The sequence below is a fragment of the Talpa europaea genome (genome assembly GCF_964194135.1).
Source record: "Talpa europaea genome assembly, chromosome: 8".
NCBI lineage: Eukaryota > Metazoa > Chordata > Mammalia > Eulipotyphla > Talpidae > Talpa > Talpa europaea.
The window spans coordinates 111,927,601-111,946,764 of record NC_140075.1 but is presented as its reverse complement, the minus strand read 5'-3'; the positions used below and the strand labels follow the sequence as shown (position 1 = coordinate 111,946,764).

Sequence of the window (19,164 nt, the reverse complement as noted above, 5' to 3'; positions counted from 1 at the left end):
AACAAAACTTGTAATCTTAAGTAGACTGAATCCAGAAATCCCAACAGATCCCACTTGCCCATCCACCAAGGCAACCCCAAGGAGCATTAGGATCCCAGGTTAGATTCCTTAGGAGCTGTCACAAAACTGAAGCATTGATGCAGATGAGAGCGTGGGAGAAGCTTCTAGGAAGAGAACTGGAAACTTGTCTATTGTTTCTTGTTCTGATGCTAATTAGCTGTGGGCCTAAGTAAGGCACAGCAACTCCCTGGGCCTCCACTGCCTCATCTTTAAATGAAGTTAAGAATGTATTCTCACCAGTGACACCACAATTTAAAACAAAAACTATCTTCTGAAGAGCTTTGGCTCGAGATGACTTAGGGACAAGAAACAGTGAAAAGTTCCAGACAATCTTATAAAAGACGGGAGGTTCTGTGCTGCCTGGCGGATAATGGGGGACATTACTGGAATGTTGAGAATAGGGAGTATTACATTAGTGTAGAAATTCTTAGTTGGTATGAGTTCCTGGTTCAAACATTTCATTATAACCCACCCACAATGCCATAATTTTCACCAAAACCAGAGAGTGCCTCCAAGCACCACTCCCTCTCCTGGGGCCCAGTCATTCTAACCCCCTAAGGAGGTCATCCCCAGGCCCTCCAGGCCCCAGTCTGCAATCCCAGGTGCATGTGCATGGCTGTGAGGCACTAATGGACTTTAAATTTGCAGATGCTGGGGAGGCGGGGGCAGTGATCCTGTGTGGTGTGTGATGGTGGCATTGAGAGTGTTCAAAGTGCCCCTTTTTGGTTCTAATATGCCATTCACATTGAGAACCACTACCCCAGATTTTTAAATTCTTTATTTTGGGTCTAAAGGTTAAAATAGAAAGCAAAAAGGAATCAGTGGCACCCAGTTGTTCTCAAATTGAATGTAGAGACAAATGAATCACGTGGATATCTTTTACAAAGCAGCTTCTAATTCAGAAGGTCTGGAGTGGGCCTGGGATTCTGTTCTCCTCCCAGGGGTCTCCCACAGGGCTGTTGGCAGACTGCGCTTGAGTCTCTAGGCTGGAGCTTTAATGGGTACAGACTTGCATGACAATGATGACTCCTAAAGGCAGCTGGGAGTAAGAAGTTACTTCTGTGAGATTAGTTTTCTGATCTCTAAAATGTAGGCAAGCAGCAGTAACAATATCACAGATTTCTTGTGATGCTTAAAAGAGACAGTGCAGGAAGCAAGTGTAGCACAATATAACCAAATGCTAGCTTCCGAACTACTAGGATGACCAACACTCATGGACTCTTCACCATCTGCCAGGCATTTCCCAAGTCCATCCATGTATTAACTTGCTCAAGCCTCAGCATATCACTGTGGTACTATAACTGTCTAAGCCCTATAGAAAGGGAAGGTTCCAGGTTCCCTGCCCCACCCATGGGTTGAGCTAAGCTGGAGGAGAAGCAAAGACTGGAAGAAGGCTGGGGAGAGTTCTTAGGAAGAAGACTAAGGAGGAGATTTTTGAGGAGGCATGTAGATGGGCATACTTGTCTACCTTGGACTTGTACCAGGGACTTGGGGTACATGGGAGGAGACTCTTGAAAGAGACAGGTGAGGTTGAGAGACCTGTGGGGAGGCTGGCAATGGCAGCCTTTATCTTGACTTGTGTTGTGATTTTGCTTTTTTTTTTTGTCCTGGACTTGCCTGTCCCTTTCTGCGCTTTCCTATGCTCCCCCCCAACCCATGATGCCTTAGACTTGTGGCAGGCTTGTGGGCTTCTGTGGCCCTGCTTTGGGCCAACCCTGTTTGGCTGGGCATTTACTCACAAGGGAATGGGTAACTCTGGGTGTTTCATAGGGATACTATTTTAAGTATATATATATGTTTCTCTTTTCTCAATTGCACACTAATTGTATTAAAGTTCTTTTCTATTAAATGTCTTTTTTTTTTTTGTGGGACCCTCGCCCGTGGCCGGGGATGGAACTGGCGCTGCAGAAGCTGCGGGCAGCCCCGCAACCCAGTGCAACCGCTGTGCCACCAGGGGAGTCCCCTCTATTAAATGTCTTACACACTAAGTATATTTCATCTTCATTCAGCAGATGACAGAACCCATTTAGAGGAGGCAGGTTTGGGGGTCCTGGGGTGCCCCTCATTCTGCCTGCTAACAGTATGATTTCATCATCCTTATCTTACAGATGAACAAATCTCTTTCTGAAGAAACAGATTAGAAGAAGCTGAGCCTATGTTTGAACCCAGGGAGAACCCGTGCTTCTGCAGGGGTGAAATGGATCAGGGGACACCAGCACTTCTGCCCTGCAAGCTCAACCTCCCTGAGCAGACAGTTGACGCCTCGCCCTTGGTAAGGGGCTGTGCCCGGCAGGTGGCAGCCTCGCGCTAAATAGGTGCAAACACAAGCTGCAGCCCGAGCTAGTGCTGTGCTGGGCAATTTACCAGAAAACCGCCAGCTTCCTAAGGGTGTCTTCATTCTCCTCCACGCTGCGGTCCCTACCTAGGAGCCGCGGGCGGATCCCTCGGGAAATACCAGCCCCGCCTCACAGCTTCAAACCTGCGTTCCTTAAGACAAGCCCAAGAGCGCGTGGAAAGCAAGGAGCAAAGCCAGTTGTCTGCCTTCCTCTTTGCCCCAAGAGCGCAACTCGACCTGGAAATCTAAGTATCTCTTTGTACGGAAAGCTCAGCAAAGTTTTGGGAGCCCTACCAAGCGGGGGAAAGTCGGGAATTTCTCTTGGATGCCCCAGGGCACTTTGGAGGTGCCTGACACCGATGCGCCCCGGCCTGGGATGCAGAAAGGCACCGAGGACTCTTGGGGAGGGTCACCTGAGCAGGCAGCGGAGATTTGCTTACGGGTTCTCTGGGGAGGGAGCTAATGCATTGGAGGACAGTGCAGGGGGTGTGGGTTAACCGGGTGGTTTCCATGGCGCCCGGGGCGTGAGGGAAGACTGTACCCCGCAAACTGTGGCGAAACAACTGGCATGGCCAGGCCAGTCCAGCCAGAGAAGGCAGGGGGAGGGGGTGCAGTGGGGGGGGGGCAGCTGGGCCGGACGGGGGCGGGGCGGTCACGTGCCCCGAAGGGGGCGAGGCCCCAAGCCCGTCCCGGAGCGGACAGAGTCCGGCGAAGTGGCTTCACAAGGAGCGAAATCTTTCCAGGACGCAGGGGCTGAAAGCAGCCAGAACGCCTTGGGGAACCCAAGGCACCAGCGGCCAGGACCGGGCTGAGGCGTCTGCTGCCGACCTGGGGGACAGAGACCTTAAGGAGAAGTGGTCACCAAGCTTGGGGGTGAGCGCAGGAGCAACACCCGCGGCTTTTACGCAGACTCGGGGCTGTATATTCTGGGCCGGTGGTTGCAAGTGCCCTGTCAGCTCTGAGGGACCGGCCGAGGCTACTGTCCTTTAAGACGACCGCAGTCCTCAGCACCTGTCCAGGGCTCCAGGACGGGCTGTGGTCATGGTGATTGAAGATTCCAACCAGCAGGAACATGATGGCAGCCCCGCGCAGGAGTCCCCACTCGCGCGCGACCCCAGCCTCTCGACCCACGCCAGCGTGTCGACCCACCCCAGCGTGTCCATCCAACCCAGCGTGTCCACCCACCCCGTCGTGTCCATCCACCCCATCGTGTCCATCCACCCCAGTGTCTCTGCGCATCCCAGCAGTTCCGCCCAACCGAGTGCTTTGGCTGAGCAGATTGACCTGCCCCCCCAGTGCAGTACCGACGACCTCAGCGTGATCAAGGTGAGCAAGCGCAGGTGGGTGATCGTCCTGGTGTTTAGCTGTTACTCCCTGTGCAATGCCTTCCAGTGGATCCAGTACAGCTCCATCAGCAACATCTTCATGCACTTCTATGGAGTCCAAGCCTTCGACATCGACTGGCTGTCCATGTGCTACATGCTGACCTACATCCCTCTGCTCCTGCCGGTGGCCTGGCTGCTGGAGAAGTTTGGCCTGCGCACCATTGCCCTCACCGGGTCTGCTCTCAACTGCCTGGGGGCCTGGGTGAAGTTGGGCAGCCTGAAGCCACATCTCTTTCCAGTCACTATGCTGGGCCAGGTCATCTGCTCCGTGGCCCAGGTCTTCATCCTGGGCATGCCCTCCCGCATCGCTTCTGTCTGGTTCGGGGCCAATGAAGTTTCCACTGCTTGCTCTGTGGCTGTGTTTGGCAATCAGGTGGGTAGAAGTCTTTGTGGATGTTCAGAGGAAACTGCATCTTATCTCTGTGGGCCTGAGTGTGTTTAGCGTGTATCTAACGGTACCTGACTGTGTGGGCTGCTGTGATTTTCTGACTTCAACACTGTTTGTGACTGTGAGTGACTGTGTCAGAGTGTGGCTGACAGTGGTGAGTGATTGTGACTAGGTGACACTGTGTAAGAGACAGGCAGGCAGAGAAACAAAATGTCCCCCCCTCCCCCAATTTTTCCTCCCCCAACAGAAAGCATGCTTCTGGAATATCTGCTGGTTTTTAGTCATCTCATTCCTGAAATTTATCAGTCCACCGGCTTCTAGGAGACTATTCTTTCTTAGGGAGAAATTCCTGGGCTGGGCTATGCTGTGTCATCAGAATTTGGCAGGTGTTTTTAGCCAGACCGAACTGCATTTCCTAGAATGCAGTCTCTCCTGCTCCATGGAAGGGCAGAGCTGTGCCCTGGTAGTATCTGGCACTCCGCTTACCTTCTTTTATACATAGAAGCCAGGATGTAGTGGAAATGCTTAGTGCCAAATTCCTTCTCTGGGGTTTATAGCCAAGTCCTGCCCAATAGAGTAGAAATCTTGCTCTAGACTTTCAAGGTCTAGAAACCTTGGGAAGACCCAGAAAGCTCATGTCTTAATCCTGCCTTTTATGTCTTCTTGGGAAGTGAATTTCAAAGTCTTTACATCTCAAAGTGATTATGACTAGCAACTTGGAAGTGTTAGGAATCTGATTGACTTCTCCAAATATTTAAAGCAAGTATTTATGGGCTCCTTCTTTATCTGGACTACCTGCAATGTCTCTTCTTCCCAAGCACCTGTTTTAACAAATGACCAGTAACCCTTAGTTCTTGTAGGTCTTTTTTCTATTACCTCCTCATTGCATTTAGAAAATTGAACATTTCATTTATGGATTTCTCATTTGGGCCAGCAATTTTGAAAAACTCTGTAAAGGCAGATTTCCATTTTGTTCATCTTCACCACCAGTAAGTTAACTTGAGCTAAATTTTCCCAGACCAGTAAATTCTGCCAGTTGGGTAATGGTGTAAAGAAAAGCAAAGAGGCCTTCTTTAGCATATAAATGAGCAGGCCACATAAAATTCTACACCTAGTTTTCTTTCACCTGTGGATGAATTATTCAGGGCATTTGTCAAGCTGTCTCCTCTAAGGTGATGTGACTGTGGCTGTGGATTTTAATATCCCATTGCTGCCCTGTTGGTCTGCTTGGCATTATTGGAGTGTTCCTTTTTAGATGCTTAAAAATGGCAGGGGAGGTGGGGGTGTGGCAGGGGGCCGAAAGTGTGAAAGACAGTAGCTGCCAAGCATCCAAAGGGCTAAATCTTTCTATTAGTAGCAGAATAGGATGAGGACACAGTCACCCATTCTTTGGGGCAGGCTGGAGAGCCAACTGGGAAAAGCCCTCAGGTGATCTGTTGATCAGACAATGCAATGTTTTTTTTTTGTTTGTTTGCTTTTTTTTTGTAAGTGATTAGTGAAGCCAACATTTTTTTTGGTCAACCAGGAAGCTTAAATCAATAGGGTTTTAGACACTCCAACACACACACCCATGAGGGAACTTAACCAGAAATAGCTTTAAATTTTGATTAGAATAGTTATTCATTTCTCAACTCTCAACTCTGCTCCCCAAGTCTCCACTAAGGTCAGAAACTACTAAGAATTTTACATTTGAAAACACTTACACAGTGCACATACTTTTATCAGCTATTTAGTCCGATCTTTTAGGCTTAATATGCCATGCTGTTAAACAAAAATGTTATGAAAAACTGAATTATTTTTGTTTCCTCCCATAGAGGTGACTGTGTTGGTTTTTTTTTAAAGATTTATTTTTTTAATTAATTTTAATTTAATGCCTGAAATACACTGCTGAGGGGAGCAGCAGGAGAGACAGGAGAGGTCTGCTACACCATGTGGGTAGCTCCCTGGCTGGCTGGTGATTGAGCTTCTGCAGATCCCTTCATTGGGATGAGACTTAACCTCTTGTGCCACCAGGAAGGCCTGACTGTGGTTGTTTTAACCTATCTTTCTAACTAAAGCATGGCTTGAATGAAGGAGAAATATTAACAAAACACCTTGAGCTTTGCTGCTTAGAAAAAAAAGGAAAAAAAAACTGTCAAAAATAGGTTTTAAATATCACTCTGTAGAATAATTCTCCATGGGCTACAAATTTCACATCAGCATAATCCTGTACTCTGGTCATCTTACATCTAATACTTCTTGTATGCTCTTTGCAAACAACAGCCCCTGCTTCCATTAAATCCAAAATTTATTCATTCATTTGATGTCATTTTTGGAGTTGTCGGGTATGGAAGGTGGAGGGTCCTTGGGGTCACTCTGGGAAAGATTTCACCAGAGCTTCCCTTATACCAACACTGGCGAGTTTCCCAGGCGAGTTTCTCCACAACAGAGACATTAGTTACATCCAAAAGGGCAGGTTTATTATAACAGGAAGAGAAGAATAAAGAACACTTGCATAGACACAAACAGGCAGAAAGGGCTGCCCTAAAAGGGACAGATTTGCTAAGAGAGGCCTGCATGATCACAGGCAGGAGAGCTGCCTCTACTGAGGGAGGTCAGTGAAGAGAAGCACCGGCACAGGGCACAGGGCACGGGCAGGCAGAGAGGCTGCTGCCCTGCAGAGGGACAGAGAGTTGGCAAAAAGGAACACCTGCATAGGCACAGGTGGGCAGAAGGAGGCAGAAAGACTGCTGCTCCCTGCCAGTGTAGAGGTTGTACTGATTTAGCCTCCTCTTTGGGAGGGGCTCACTCCTTCCTGGAGTAGTTTGTTTGTTGTTGACTTTGAATAAACTATGTAGAATTTGAAAGGGCCAGATTTCTGCTGTGACCCTCAATCTCCATATCTTTACCTTCAGGTCTGCTCTCTTGACACCCCCTATAGCAGTGCTTTGTGATCTAAGCATTGGCCCTGAGGATCTTAGGTTTCTATAGCTGGGTTAGTGGCTATGTTAATCCCTTCTACCTGCACCTGCAGCTCTTGGCATTGTGTGAGCCAGGTTTCTGGTCCCGTGGCGCCTCCTTCCTAGTTTTTCTATCCTTATCCTCCATCACATTCAATGATTTACCTTTAACCAGACACTGTCCAGGGCTGCAAAAGTAGTCCCTGCCTTTGTAGAGTTCCCATGCCAGAGTCTGAAATTGTACCAGGCACTAAGGTTCAGATTAAAAAAAAAAAAATCAGTCTAGAAAATTTATTTTCAATTCTCCATGAGATTTTTAGTAGCTTCTTTGCCTAATTGCTATGGGGAAGAGTGAGGAGAAGGAGTCTGATCTCTATTAAATACCTACTAAGGGGCCTCCCTGGTGTCGCACGGGGTTAAGCACAGCACTGTGAAGCTATCCGCAGCCTCTGCAGCACGAGTTCAATCCCAGAGGGCCAGGGAACAACCCACCTGGCGCAGCAGACCTCTCCTGTCTCTCCCGCTGCTCCCCTCAGCAGTGTATTTCAGTCAGTCTGCCTGTTCTGCTTTCCACTCTGTCTCTGGTGTATCCTCGCAGCCTCCTGTACCTCTGGCCTGTACCCCAGCTCTTGTATGCATAAATAAATAAATCTTAAAAAGAAAAAAAATCTATTATGTACAGGGCACTTTTTAAAAATCCATTATTTAATTTAATCCTTTCAACTGCTCTGTGAGGTAGATGGCATTGTTCCCATTGTTCCTGGTGAGAAAATTGAGACCCAGATCAATGGAGCAAACTTATCCAGGGCCCTGCCTGCAGCCAGTGAGTGGAAGTGTTGTAGAGCAACCCCGATACAAAACGGGGTGCCTGACTGTGGGTCCCCACCCGCGCGCTTAAAAGGACTTATCAATGCTCTACTGCAGGCACACGTGAAAGGTTAATAAAAGGTTTATTTACAAGGGAAGGGGAAATGAGGAAATGTACAGCTCTGGGAGAAAAGCGGGAGACAAAGTTTTAAATGAGTCCTACCCGATCCGCCGATCAGGAATCCCAAAATGGCGCTCTCAGAGTTGGCCGCCAGCCAGGAGCGGTGAAGCCAGGAGGCGAGGGATCGCGAGCCAGAGAGAGCCCAAGGCCCACGTGTTTGGTTTTTTATATCCAACCTGGCTGCCCAACTCCACCCTCAGGTCCCAGCCACCCTCCCTTGGTGGTGATGGGATTTGTCTTTCCCAGAGTCTTGATGGCTTTAGTCTGGAGTGGGGGTGGAGTCCACAAAGCCTGTATGGGATTAACTCAGGACATCACTTCCCCCTAACAGAAGGAGGCCACAGGGACACACACAGCTCCACCTCCAGAGCCTCTAGGACTGGGTCAGTGTTGAGGCTTCATGTGGCCTCAGCATAGCATTTATTTGTTTAAAAATAAATGTATATTTTTCAAAAAGACAGGGTGCTGAGCTTCTAATTTGCCCTTTGTGTCTTGAGGGTCACAGACATTATTGTTTGGTAACTTTCTCCAGAATTTGAGGTCTTCTCTTTTGAAGTTTCTGGTATCAGCTTTACCTCCCCATCCCCTGAGTGTAAACTGCTAAAGTTCTGATTCTGCCCCTTGGAGCCCATCATAGAATGTGGAGCTGGAGTCCTGGAAAGAGAAAAACATGGACCCTGGGGAGGGATGAAAGGAAATGTGGGAAATGTGAGGAAGGGAAGGATTGGGGGGAGCGGGGTGGGCAGCAGCTAAGCTCCTTGGGGCAACACTGTGGCCATTTGTACTGGTAGCAACAGGTTGGCAGTTTTTAGCTACACTTGTTCCATAGTTTCAAGGGCAAGTGATCTGTGTAGGGGGTTGGTGATGTGGACACAACTTTATTGAGTCTGGGGGCCTAGCTCAGTGGCCCAGACTAGATAGATGAGGGAGCTGGCAGAGATTTGCAGGTGGGCCCCAGCCAGGATGAGGCATCTTCAGCACAGAGATGGGACGGGGCTTCCTAAGGGCAGAAACAGAGGAGTAAACCTTTTTATTTTCCCAGCTAAAGAAAATACAGTTACCTTACAGAATCCCTTCAGCAGAAGCCACAGCTGGCTAGGCTGTCTAAAATGGCACTGTCTAATGGAAATATAATGTAAGCCAGCTACATAACTTAATTTCCTAGTAGCCACATTAAAAATATGTCACATGTAAAAGAAAGTCAAAGGAAGAGATGGAATTACTTTCAGTACTCTATTTTATTTGGCCCAGTGGATCCACACACTATTTCAGTGAGTCACCAATATAGTAAACAACTGTTTTACATTCCCTTTCCATAGAGTCTTTGGAAATCGTCATGTACTTTCCACATAGACTAGTTGCGTTTCCCAGACGGCCATAGGGTGTGTTCTGAAGCCTGGTCGAATGATGCGGGTGGAGAACAATGATGCTGTTTGTAGGAGAGGACTGGCCTAAGTTGTCGTGGACTGTCTTAAGTTCCCTGGCTGGGTCTAAAAATTCAACTGACAAGGACAGATTAATAGAAGAAGATCCTCTACATTTACGTAATATAAGTTTTAGGTGGTACGTCGCCTGCATAAAGAAATGAAGAAACAGCTGGGCCTGTGTATTTTTATGTTAGGTTTGATACAGAGTGGCTTAGTGGGAAGGAACGTGGACCAGGTGACTCTAGCCAGGGGGAAATTGAGCAAGGGCTATTAAAACCCTGCTCGGGGAATCTAGAAAACTTAAATAAGGGACCAGGAAAATGAATAACTATAAGAAAGTGAAAATCAAAATCAACAAAAAACTATGAACCAGAGACACTTTTTGGGGGGTGGGGGGTGGGAGGGGAGGGATTGGGGTCAGAATGGGGAGTTGCAATTGTATGGGGAATATAAAAATAAAATTTATTATTTAAAAAAAATAAAAAATAAAAAAATAAAACCCTGCTAGGTGCTGTCCCTTTGTCTTCAGGAATAAGGTTGTTCCTGTCCTGCACAAATAGGAAAGACTCTTCTCACTTGAGGCCTTTAAGGCTAGTTTCAGGGAGAAGGGTGAGGAACAGGGAGAGATCAGAGTGACCTTCCTGCTTCTACCGTTTTCTCAAACTCCTTCAGCTTAAAATATTCAGTATGCCTAGTTCTGGGTGCTGGACTCAGTCCCTGGATACTGGACTCAGTCCCTTGTGAGTTTGTTGGTGTGAACCTTCTTTAGTGTCTCTATCCCTAGGATACAGACAGTTCTTATGCCCTTCTAATGTAGAGCCAATATCTCATGGTGACTCTTAACCCTAAGAGGGAGGATAGATATTATTTGTCCCCATTTTAGTGATGAAGAAACAGAAGTTTGGGCATCCCTGGTGGCGCAAGGGGTTAAGACACAACCTACGAAGCTATCTGCAGCCATAGCAGCACAAGTTCGATCCCCGGCCAGGGAGCTACCCACATGGCGCAGCAGACCTCTCCTGTCTCCCCGCTGCTCCCCTCAGCAGTGTGTTTCAGTCTGTCTGCCTGTTCTGTTCCCCACTCTGTCTCTGGTGAATCCTCCCACCTCTAGCACCTCTGGCCTGTACCCACCAGTTCTTGTATGCATAAATAAATAAATCTTAAAAAAAAAAAAAAAAGAAACAGAAGTTCAGTCAGGTTAGGGGACTGGGCCTGAGGATCCAGGGTCAGTAAGTAGTGTCTGGTCTTCTGTACTCTCTGCTCAGTTTTTACCGACTTCCCCATAGATCATGTTTTGAAGGTTTCTTGAGTAAAATCGTAAAGGGCTTTTGAGGGCTTTCATTTCAGATCTTGGTGGATTGAGAAAGGAGGTATTTGATGTTATGAAAATGAAACAAAACATTCCCTACTCCATGCACACACTCGACTCCTGCTGAAAAGTGGCAGTTTCTAAATCCTTGTAAACTTTTCCCAGAGGCCCCAGGTAGAGCTTTCTAAGTGGTTCATGTTTTGGTAGTGGCTTTGGGATGCAGGTGAGGGTGAGTGAGGGTTGTGGAAGTGCCATATTTTGCTGCCATGTTTGGGGTAGCATGTCCTGAACCTTGTCATATTTCAAGCAGTCAGCAATCAGATTCCAGCAGTTAGACTTGGGCTTAGTAAACTGAGTCTGGCCCTGAGGGGGTTGTGTTCGTGGGGGCTGGCTCATCATGTGGGACCAGCAGAGAGACGGGGTGTTTTGAGGTGGGCTTGGGAGTCAGGGTTTTAAGGTGGGTTGTTTGGCTTCATTTTCCCAAATCACGGCCACGCCGGTGTGTTAAAGTCCAGGCTTCTCATTCTGGGTCTTCTATAGTCAGAGGCTTTCAAGATCAGAGTGATTGGGAAGTAAAGACAAAGTCTTGTCCTTGTCCATTGATTGTTGTTGCTGCTTACAGTGGTGCACATAGTGCTGTCTCCCCCACCCCCTGCGCCTACCCTCGCCCTTCGTTGCCCACACTCAGGCCTCCCCTGGTGGTTCAGAAGAGAGGAACTGGCAGGGACTGAGGGAGCAGAACAAGGCAGGGGGTACTGAAATAAGATGGGGGTTGGGACAGATCTATACCCTCAAAAGTTCTTGGGGGCAAGTCAGGTTGTATAAATGTGACATAGTGACAGTGACCTTGGAGGGTGATAGGAAGTGACCTTGGAGGGTGATAGGAAGTGACCTTGGAGGGTGGTAGGAGCACAGCAAAGCTGAGCACACGTCCCACCTGAAGACATTAGCTTCAACACCTGCTAGTTACACTGACAAAGCACGACCCTGTGTTGCCAGATGGTGTCATTTTTTATCTTTAAAGAGAAAACAGAAACCCAGATTTTCATGTATAAACTATTTTATTTTTGATAAAATAAAACATAACAAAACATTCTCATTTTAACCATTCATAGTGTACAATTCAGTGACCTCAAATATGTTCACTATGTGGTGCTGCAATATCTACCCTGGAACTTGGTCACCACCCCACTCATTAACAGTAACTCTTCCCTTCCCTGCCCCCCTCCAGCCCTTGCTAACCCTAACCTTTGTTCTACTGTCTATGAATTTGCTACATTTAGGCACCTCATGTGAGTGCAGTCATACAATATTTGTCGTTCTGTGTCTGACTTGTGAGATGTTTTTCAGTAGGTGATAACTAACTACAACATTAAAAATAATTATATTCTGTATTTTGAAGCTGTGGAGTTAAAGCTGTCAGTTTGAGACACTGAGACTCTGGGGAAGGGAACGTGAGTCTGAGATCCAGTTCTGCTTTCTCTTTCATAAAAAGTCCCCCTGCACGATGCAGCAGGGGTGATGAGTGCAAAGGCTGGGCAGGAAACTAGGCCAGTGCCTCCCCAAAATAAATAATCCCCTTTACTCCTGGGCCCCTTATCGACTTCCTTTACCTGGCACTCCAGGACTCTAAGAGTCCAGGCGGCTGTTTTTTCAACTGGCCTCCCAGTGTTTGAAATCTCTAGGAGGGAGGACCAGCAGATCACAGGAAGGCCCCCTCCTGCCTGAGCCACATTCTTGTCAGGGCCATGTGTGGGATGTCTGGGGCTTGGCTGGGGGCTTGGCCTTCATCCTTCAGGTTGAGGGGAGAGGCTGAGCTTGGGCTGGGACTGATACTCTGATCGCTTAAGGTGCTGAAAATATTCTCCAAGCTTTGTAGAGGTGGGTGGAGCCATGGCAGATGCTATAAACCTTTTTTCGTTTCTTGCATGTTCAACTCAGTGCCCAGGAGGAGCCTGAGGCAGGCCTGGCTTCTGCCTTGGCCTTGTTGCCTTCCAGGCATCCTTCAGGTACCCGACAATTCCCTGGAATCCAATCTCAACTTCCAGTTTGGCAAGCCAGAATTCCTGTTCCCTCTCCATTCCCATCCCACCTGTCTCTTGTTCCCGCCCAGCTGTGTCTGTCCAGTCTGACCAGTCTGGCTCCTTCATTATCTCCTGCAGTTATACTATCTGAGGAATATGCTTTATAGGCCATGGAGAGTGACATCAGCAAGATGGCAAGTCAGGAAGCTCCACACCCTCACTCCCCCACAGAGACTTGAAATTGGTAAAAAGAACTTCTTTATAGGAGCTGTGGAAAACACTCAAAGATCTACAGCAACCAAGCAAACACTCAACCAAAAAAAAGCCAAAAGTTCAAAATGGTAGGAGATTCCATGGCTCTTTTACCCACCCTTCTCTGCCCCCTCCTCAAGGCTGTGCCTCCCCTATGTCTGCAACTCCTGTCAGGGCAGCTCCCCAGCAGGTGACAGTAATCACCATTGACTCAATAATTCTTAATGAGTCAAGTCAAGTGACTGTGAGTTGGGTGACCAGGGCAGAATGGGCCATTCCAGGAAGTTTCCAGTCATATCCTCATGGGGACTGTCCTTCTTGAGAGTTACTCAAACTGAAAGCAGAGCAGGTGCTGGAGACGGTGTTATTGGGGTCTCTAGGATGACACTAATGCTGGGCCGACCCCCACCCCTACTTGAGACCTCAGTCTCACAAACCTGAGACCACGCCGAAGGAAGTGGGGCGTCCTGGCTTATCAGATGGACACAGCTGTTCTCCACTGCCTGGCTTTGATCTCTTTCCAGAAATGCTGTTAACAGGATGTCCTTCCCTTGGCTTCAACTTCCTCCCCAAGCCCCAACATCAAACAGTCCCGTGTGGATTGCTGGATAAGGCCTGGAGGGATGATGAAGAAGTATCAGGTTCTTTCTCTCCCTTCTCTGTCTCCTCAGCTCTATCCAGTCCCACCCCCAAACTTAGCCCAAGGGAGCAACTCCCTTGGATGATATGGGCAGGGGCCTTTTTCTTTGCTGCGTCAGTCATTCAGAAGTGGGAGTGTATCAAACACTGCACCGTGGTGAGGTTCTGAGACGCCCTGTCTAACCTCAAGACATTGTTAAGTGAAATCCAGCGCCATCCCCCCTCCTGGCCTTCCGCAAACACGGATGGTGCCACCGCTCTCTGCCCTCACACCAAGGCCAGGTCTCATCTTGAGGTGTGGTGGGAGTGGGTATTGGGGCACCGGGGGAGGTATCAGGGGCCACCAAGACTCTTCTGCCTTCTGACCTTATTGTAGGCATCTTTCTTTTCTGATTCTGTGTAAAAACTTGAGCTCAATCTCTCCCCCGCCGCCCCAATACCCACTCCCACCACACCTCAAGATGAGACCTGGCCTTGGTGTGAGGGCAGAGAGCGGTGGCACCATCCGTGTTTGCGGAAGGCCAGGAGGGGGGATGGCGCTGGATTTCACTTAACACCGTCTTGAGGTTAGACAGGGCGTCTCAGAACCTCACCACGGTGCAGTGTTTGCTTAGGCGCCTCTCAGATTCCCTCTCCAGAGCGGGAAACAGCCTCTCTTAGTTCCTCGAGGCCACTTTTGAATGGATGACTCTGCCGGCTCCATTCTATCTCTCCCCTTCTCTCCCTCCCTCCTCTCCCCTCTCTCCTCTCTCCCCTGGAAATTCCCGATTTCTGCCCATGACGACTGAGTTGCTGTGGCTGGGGGTTAGACTCTTTGCTGGTCCATCTACTCTGAGAAATGCATTGTGCAGGTGAGCAGCCCTGAGTCATCCTGTTAAAAAGGGACCTATCCCATTGTGGTTTTGGGGTGGCAGCTGCCCTCTGAGCATCCCGCACCTTTGCTTTCACAGATCTTTGTCCTGGGCTTCCTGTTTAGAGCCCAGTGTGGTTGTGGGGCTGTGCTGGGGCTCTTGGCACTGCTGTGAGGGGCTGGGCAGGCATGCATGGGACCTCCCACACCCCTGCCTGGACAGCTCAGCTGGGCCTTCTCTCTTGACTCTTCTTGGGGCCATGGAGATGGCTTTTCAGTGTGATTCATGAACCTCCAGTACCACCTGGGTATTTGTGGAAGGTGCAGATTCCTGGGCACCAGGGCAGACCCAGGAATTAGTCTCTTCAGGGTGAGGTTTGGGAATTCTGATGCCTGCTCAGACTGAGGACTCTACTGGCAGCTGCCTCACAGGCCAATCACTTTCCTGCCTCAAGGGACCAGTGAAAGTACCTAGACGAAATCTGGGCTCTGCAAGTGCTGAATTCAAATAGATCTACTCCCCTCCGCCATCCCCGCCCAGCCAACCCACTGTTCTGTGGCATTCTTTCTGGAGTGTCCCCTGAACCCAGCTACTACGTTGTTTTTTTTTTTAAGATTTATTTATTTATGCATACAAGAGCTGAAGTGCAGGCCAGAGGTGCAGGGGTGGGAGGATTCACCAGAGACAGAGTGGGGAACAGAACAGGCAGATCTACTGAAATACATTGCTGAGGGGAGCAGCGGGGAGACAGGAGAGGTCTGCTGCACCATGTGAGTAGCTCCCTGGCTGGGGATCAAACTCATGCTGCAGAGGCTGCGGATTGCTTCATAGTGCTGCATCTTAACCCCTTGTGCCACCAGGGAGGCCCCTCCCCCAACCCCCAGCTCCTACTTTGACCTCAGCTGGTCTCCCTGGCATTTTCACTGACAGGGCCTCCTCCCCATCAGATCTTCTTTTGTTAAGAAGATCCTTGAGGAACTCCCTAAATTTTAGGGCCAGGTCTGATGGTGCTGCTTTCTTGGGGTAGTGTCAGGTATGGGTAATTTCAGGTTTTCCTAGTGTAAAATTCCTTAGATTGGGAAGTTAAGCTGGCTCCCCTGTCGATTCTCTCTGCTGGTGTGTTAGTTTGGGGGGTCTGTGTCACCCCCTCTTCTAGATAGAGGTCAGATAGAGGTCATACCCCCTCCCACCCCCATGCCCTTGCTCATAATAGAACACAGTAGGGACCCAGGACATTTGGAAAGAAAGGTGGGTGACTGCTGGTCTGCAACTCGGAGGCTCTGCTTTTAGACTTTATGTCTGGGGATTGTCTTGTGGAGGGAAGTTCCAGAGCATTTTCTGTGATTGCCATTGAATAACATACCAGTAATGGCTCAGGATGGTAGGGGTGGGGTGGAGGAAGAAGCAGCTTGACCCAATTTCTTAACAATCTTATCTTTTCTATGTAACTGTGTCCTCTGAAAAAATCCTCTCCTCCTACCTCTTCACGTCTAGAGTCCTTGAAGGGGGTCTTCAGGGAGACTGCCAGGTGGTAGTGCCCTCCCTGGAGGGTGGAGCCAGGTTTTCTGGAACCGCTTACCTGCCCCTCACCTGTCCCTGGTGCCCTAAGTGTCACTGTCTCCTCATTAAGAGATGGTCTTGGCCTCAGGCCTGCTGTGTGGCCTTGGGGCAGGCATCTCAACAGCACTTTGATTATGGGGTAAGGAAGTTCTCAGAGCAGTGTTTGGTTCTGTCAGGGCTACCATGGGGGAAAGGATGTCCTTAGGGCTAGAGGTTTGCTTGGGGACTAAAGTTGACATTGACATTCTCTCCCCTCATTCCCTCTGACTCACTGTCCAGAGGGAACTTTGAAAAGAGGTGCAGAGTAAATATTTCATCCATTTTATGATGACCCAAACACATTCCTCAGTTACATAACAAACCCCTTGCAAATGATCCTATCAGACCCTGACTCATCTTGGGCCTCAGGCCACGTCTTACTGGGCTGTGTGGCCCCATGGAGCCGTGTTGTGGCTCAGCAAGGTTTTATGGGAAGGGGGCAGGTTGGGAGTGGGAACATCAGCAGTTCTGGTGTTTAGCTCGCCACAATGAACCCTGCCTGCAGGAGTTGTTTAAACTCAGTTATGAATGGCAATGACAGCCTGCCTCTCATAGGCCTGTTGCCTCATCTGTGCTTCAGGGATCCTGCTCTCCACCTCACTGCGTTGTTTCAGCTCAGATTATATACTGGACGTTCAGGTGCCTTGAACACTGAAATATTGTGCAAATGTGGGCTTCTCAGTGCTCTGGAAAGCAAAAAGATTCTGGACTTGCCCCTGGTAAGGCGAGTACAGGGCTCCCCTGTGTGTAAATCATGTCCTGTCTATCTCTTGAAGAGCAACTTTGGACTAGGGATTGCACCCTCCATTCCTCGGGCTTGGCATTCTTGCCTTAGAATCAGCTCTTGGCTTCAGAATAAACTTGGTCATCATGGCTTTAGGAACCTCCTCCAGAGTGCCTCAGTTCCGAAGCAAGCCAGCTGAGTCCATTTGAGCTGAGCCACTTACGGAGTGACCAGTGATGGAAATACCAGGTCAAGTAGGAGGAGATGTGACTTCAGGGCAGGGTATTGGGAGGTGATTTTGTGTAAGAGGGTCCCTGAGGAATTCCCTAAAGTGTAGCACCAGATCTGATGGTGCTGCTTTCCTGAGGCAGTGTCAGATATGGGTGATTTCAAGTTTTCCTAGTGCAAAGTCTCCATTTCCTTTTCTCTCCAGATTTCTCTTTGGGGTCATGAGGTTAGCTGACTTATGAAGTTGAATTCTTAGGAAAAAACCACATGGGGCCCACCCAATCTATTTCTGAGGTTTACCATTTAGGAATAGGAACTGGGTCTTGCTTATGGCAGCCTAAAAAGCAACACTCTTTCCTGGCCTGCAAGTCATGACCTGGACAGTTTCACCCCTGAAAATGGGAAGGGGAGGGTGGTTACCAAGAAAGTCCAACTAGACTTAAAAGTCGGGAGATTTAGGAACATTTATTGTCACATAAACTACTTTTAAGAAGGACAGTGTGTAACATCTCAGACAAGGGAGAGACAGTTCTGCTTTGAGCTGTTTCCCCACCATCTGTGCAAGGCAGAGAGTGGTCAGGTCGAGCACAGCAGCAGCCCGCGGTGGGCCCATTGTGGTCTGCAGAGTGCCGGCCTCTGGGGCAGAGTTGGCAGAAAGTGTCATCTTTGAATGGAGCTTTGCATGCAGCCTAATTCCGATGTGAAGAACTTGGAGAAAGTGAATCTGCATTCTGCCACCTTGGCTGACTTGGTGGTATGAAAGAAATCTTAGTTTTCCCTTTCTCAGCTGAGTCACTGGGGAAGTCCTGGGAGCCTGGGGCCACTGAATGTCTGCACCTCTGTGAGGGTGAAGCCAGCAGCGATGGGCTCTCGGTGAAAGGGGAGACAGGGGCCTCCCTGGTGGCTCAAGGGGTTAAGACACAACCTATGAAGCAATCCACAGTCACTGCAGCACGAGTTTGATCCCTGGCCAGGGAGCTATGCACATGGCACAGCAGACCTGTCCTGTCTCGCCTGCTGTTCCCCTCAGCAGTGTATTTCAGTCCGTCTGCCTGTTCTGTTCCCCACTCTGTCTCTGGTGAGTCCTCTCACCCCCCGCATCTCTGGCCTATACCCCAGGTCTTGTATGCATAAATAAATAAATCTTAAAAAAAAGGAAAAGGGAGACAGGAGGCCCCATGTCTGCTCTCAACGTAAACAGCATAGTTTCAAGAGGAATCTCTTAAAGGGAGGGTCATTGAGGACTGAAAGCAGAGACAAATAAGAGGCTCAGCTAAAGAAAAACAAAGCGCTTTGCTAGCATCCCTTTATATCCACATCAAAAAGATTTCCCTGTAGAAGTTAGATCCCTCTCCCAAACTGAGCAACTTCTCTCTTTACAGCCCAGGCTACCTTTGCTCTTCAGCTGCCTTGCACCCCACCCCCACCACACACTTGCCCCTACAAGACGAGGGAAAAAGTCTGCACCAAGACTGTAGGTCAAGATCAAGGTATATAGGATAGCTGATAAGCTTGGTGGTATGAGCTCTTTGACTTGCGTCTGTTGCCTTCTCCCTTTTTTGGCATGGTGCTTTTTATCAGTAGGTGTTGAATAAATACTGAGTATAGGTTTGAGAGCGGGAAATTGATTAGTCTACAATCCAATGGTCTCCTTATTTCTTGGGAAGCCCTGCATTCGAGATCTTTCTTTTGTAATTTCACTTCACTTCTGCTTGCTGTGGCAGTAAACTCTTAGAATACAGAAAATACTTACTTTGCCCAACTTGTTTGCTGTAGAAGAGACTGGAAATACTTGAGTTAGGTTTGACCTGTGCAACTTTTTTTTTTTTTTTTGCATAGAGATACTGGGGTGTAGGCCAGAGGGTGTGGGGGGTTGTGAGAGGATTCACCAGAGACAGAGTGGGGAGCAGAACTGGTGGATTTACTGAAATATACTACTAAGGGGAGCAGCAGGCAAGACGGAGAGGTCTGCTGTGTCATGTGGGTAGCTCCCTGGCCAGGGACTGAAATCAGGCT

General features: G+C 48.7%; 1 protein-coding gene across 1 annotated transcript in view; it reads left to right on the top strand.

Moving 5' to 3' along the window:
- Positions 1–3,436: 3,436 nt before the first annotated feature.
- The window catches only part of FLVCR2 (FLVCR choline and putative heme transporter 2), a gene marked incomplete at both ends in the record, with an annotated part of 49,092 nt that continues 33,364 nt past the window's right edge, over positions 3,437–19,164 (top strand). The window contains one exon of the mRNA XM_084240308.1: positions 3,437–4,153. Coding sequence (XP_084096434.1) covers positions 3,437–4,153 — 717 coding nt within the window. The remainder of the gene's footprint in view (positions 4,154–19,164) is intronic.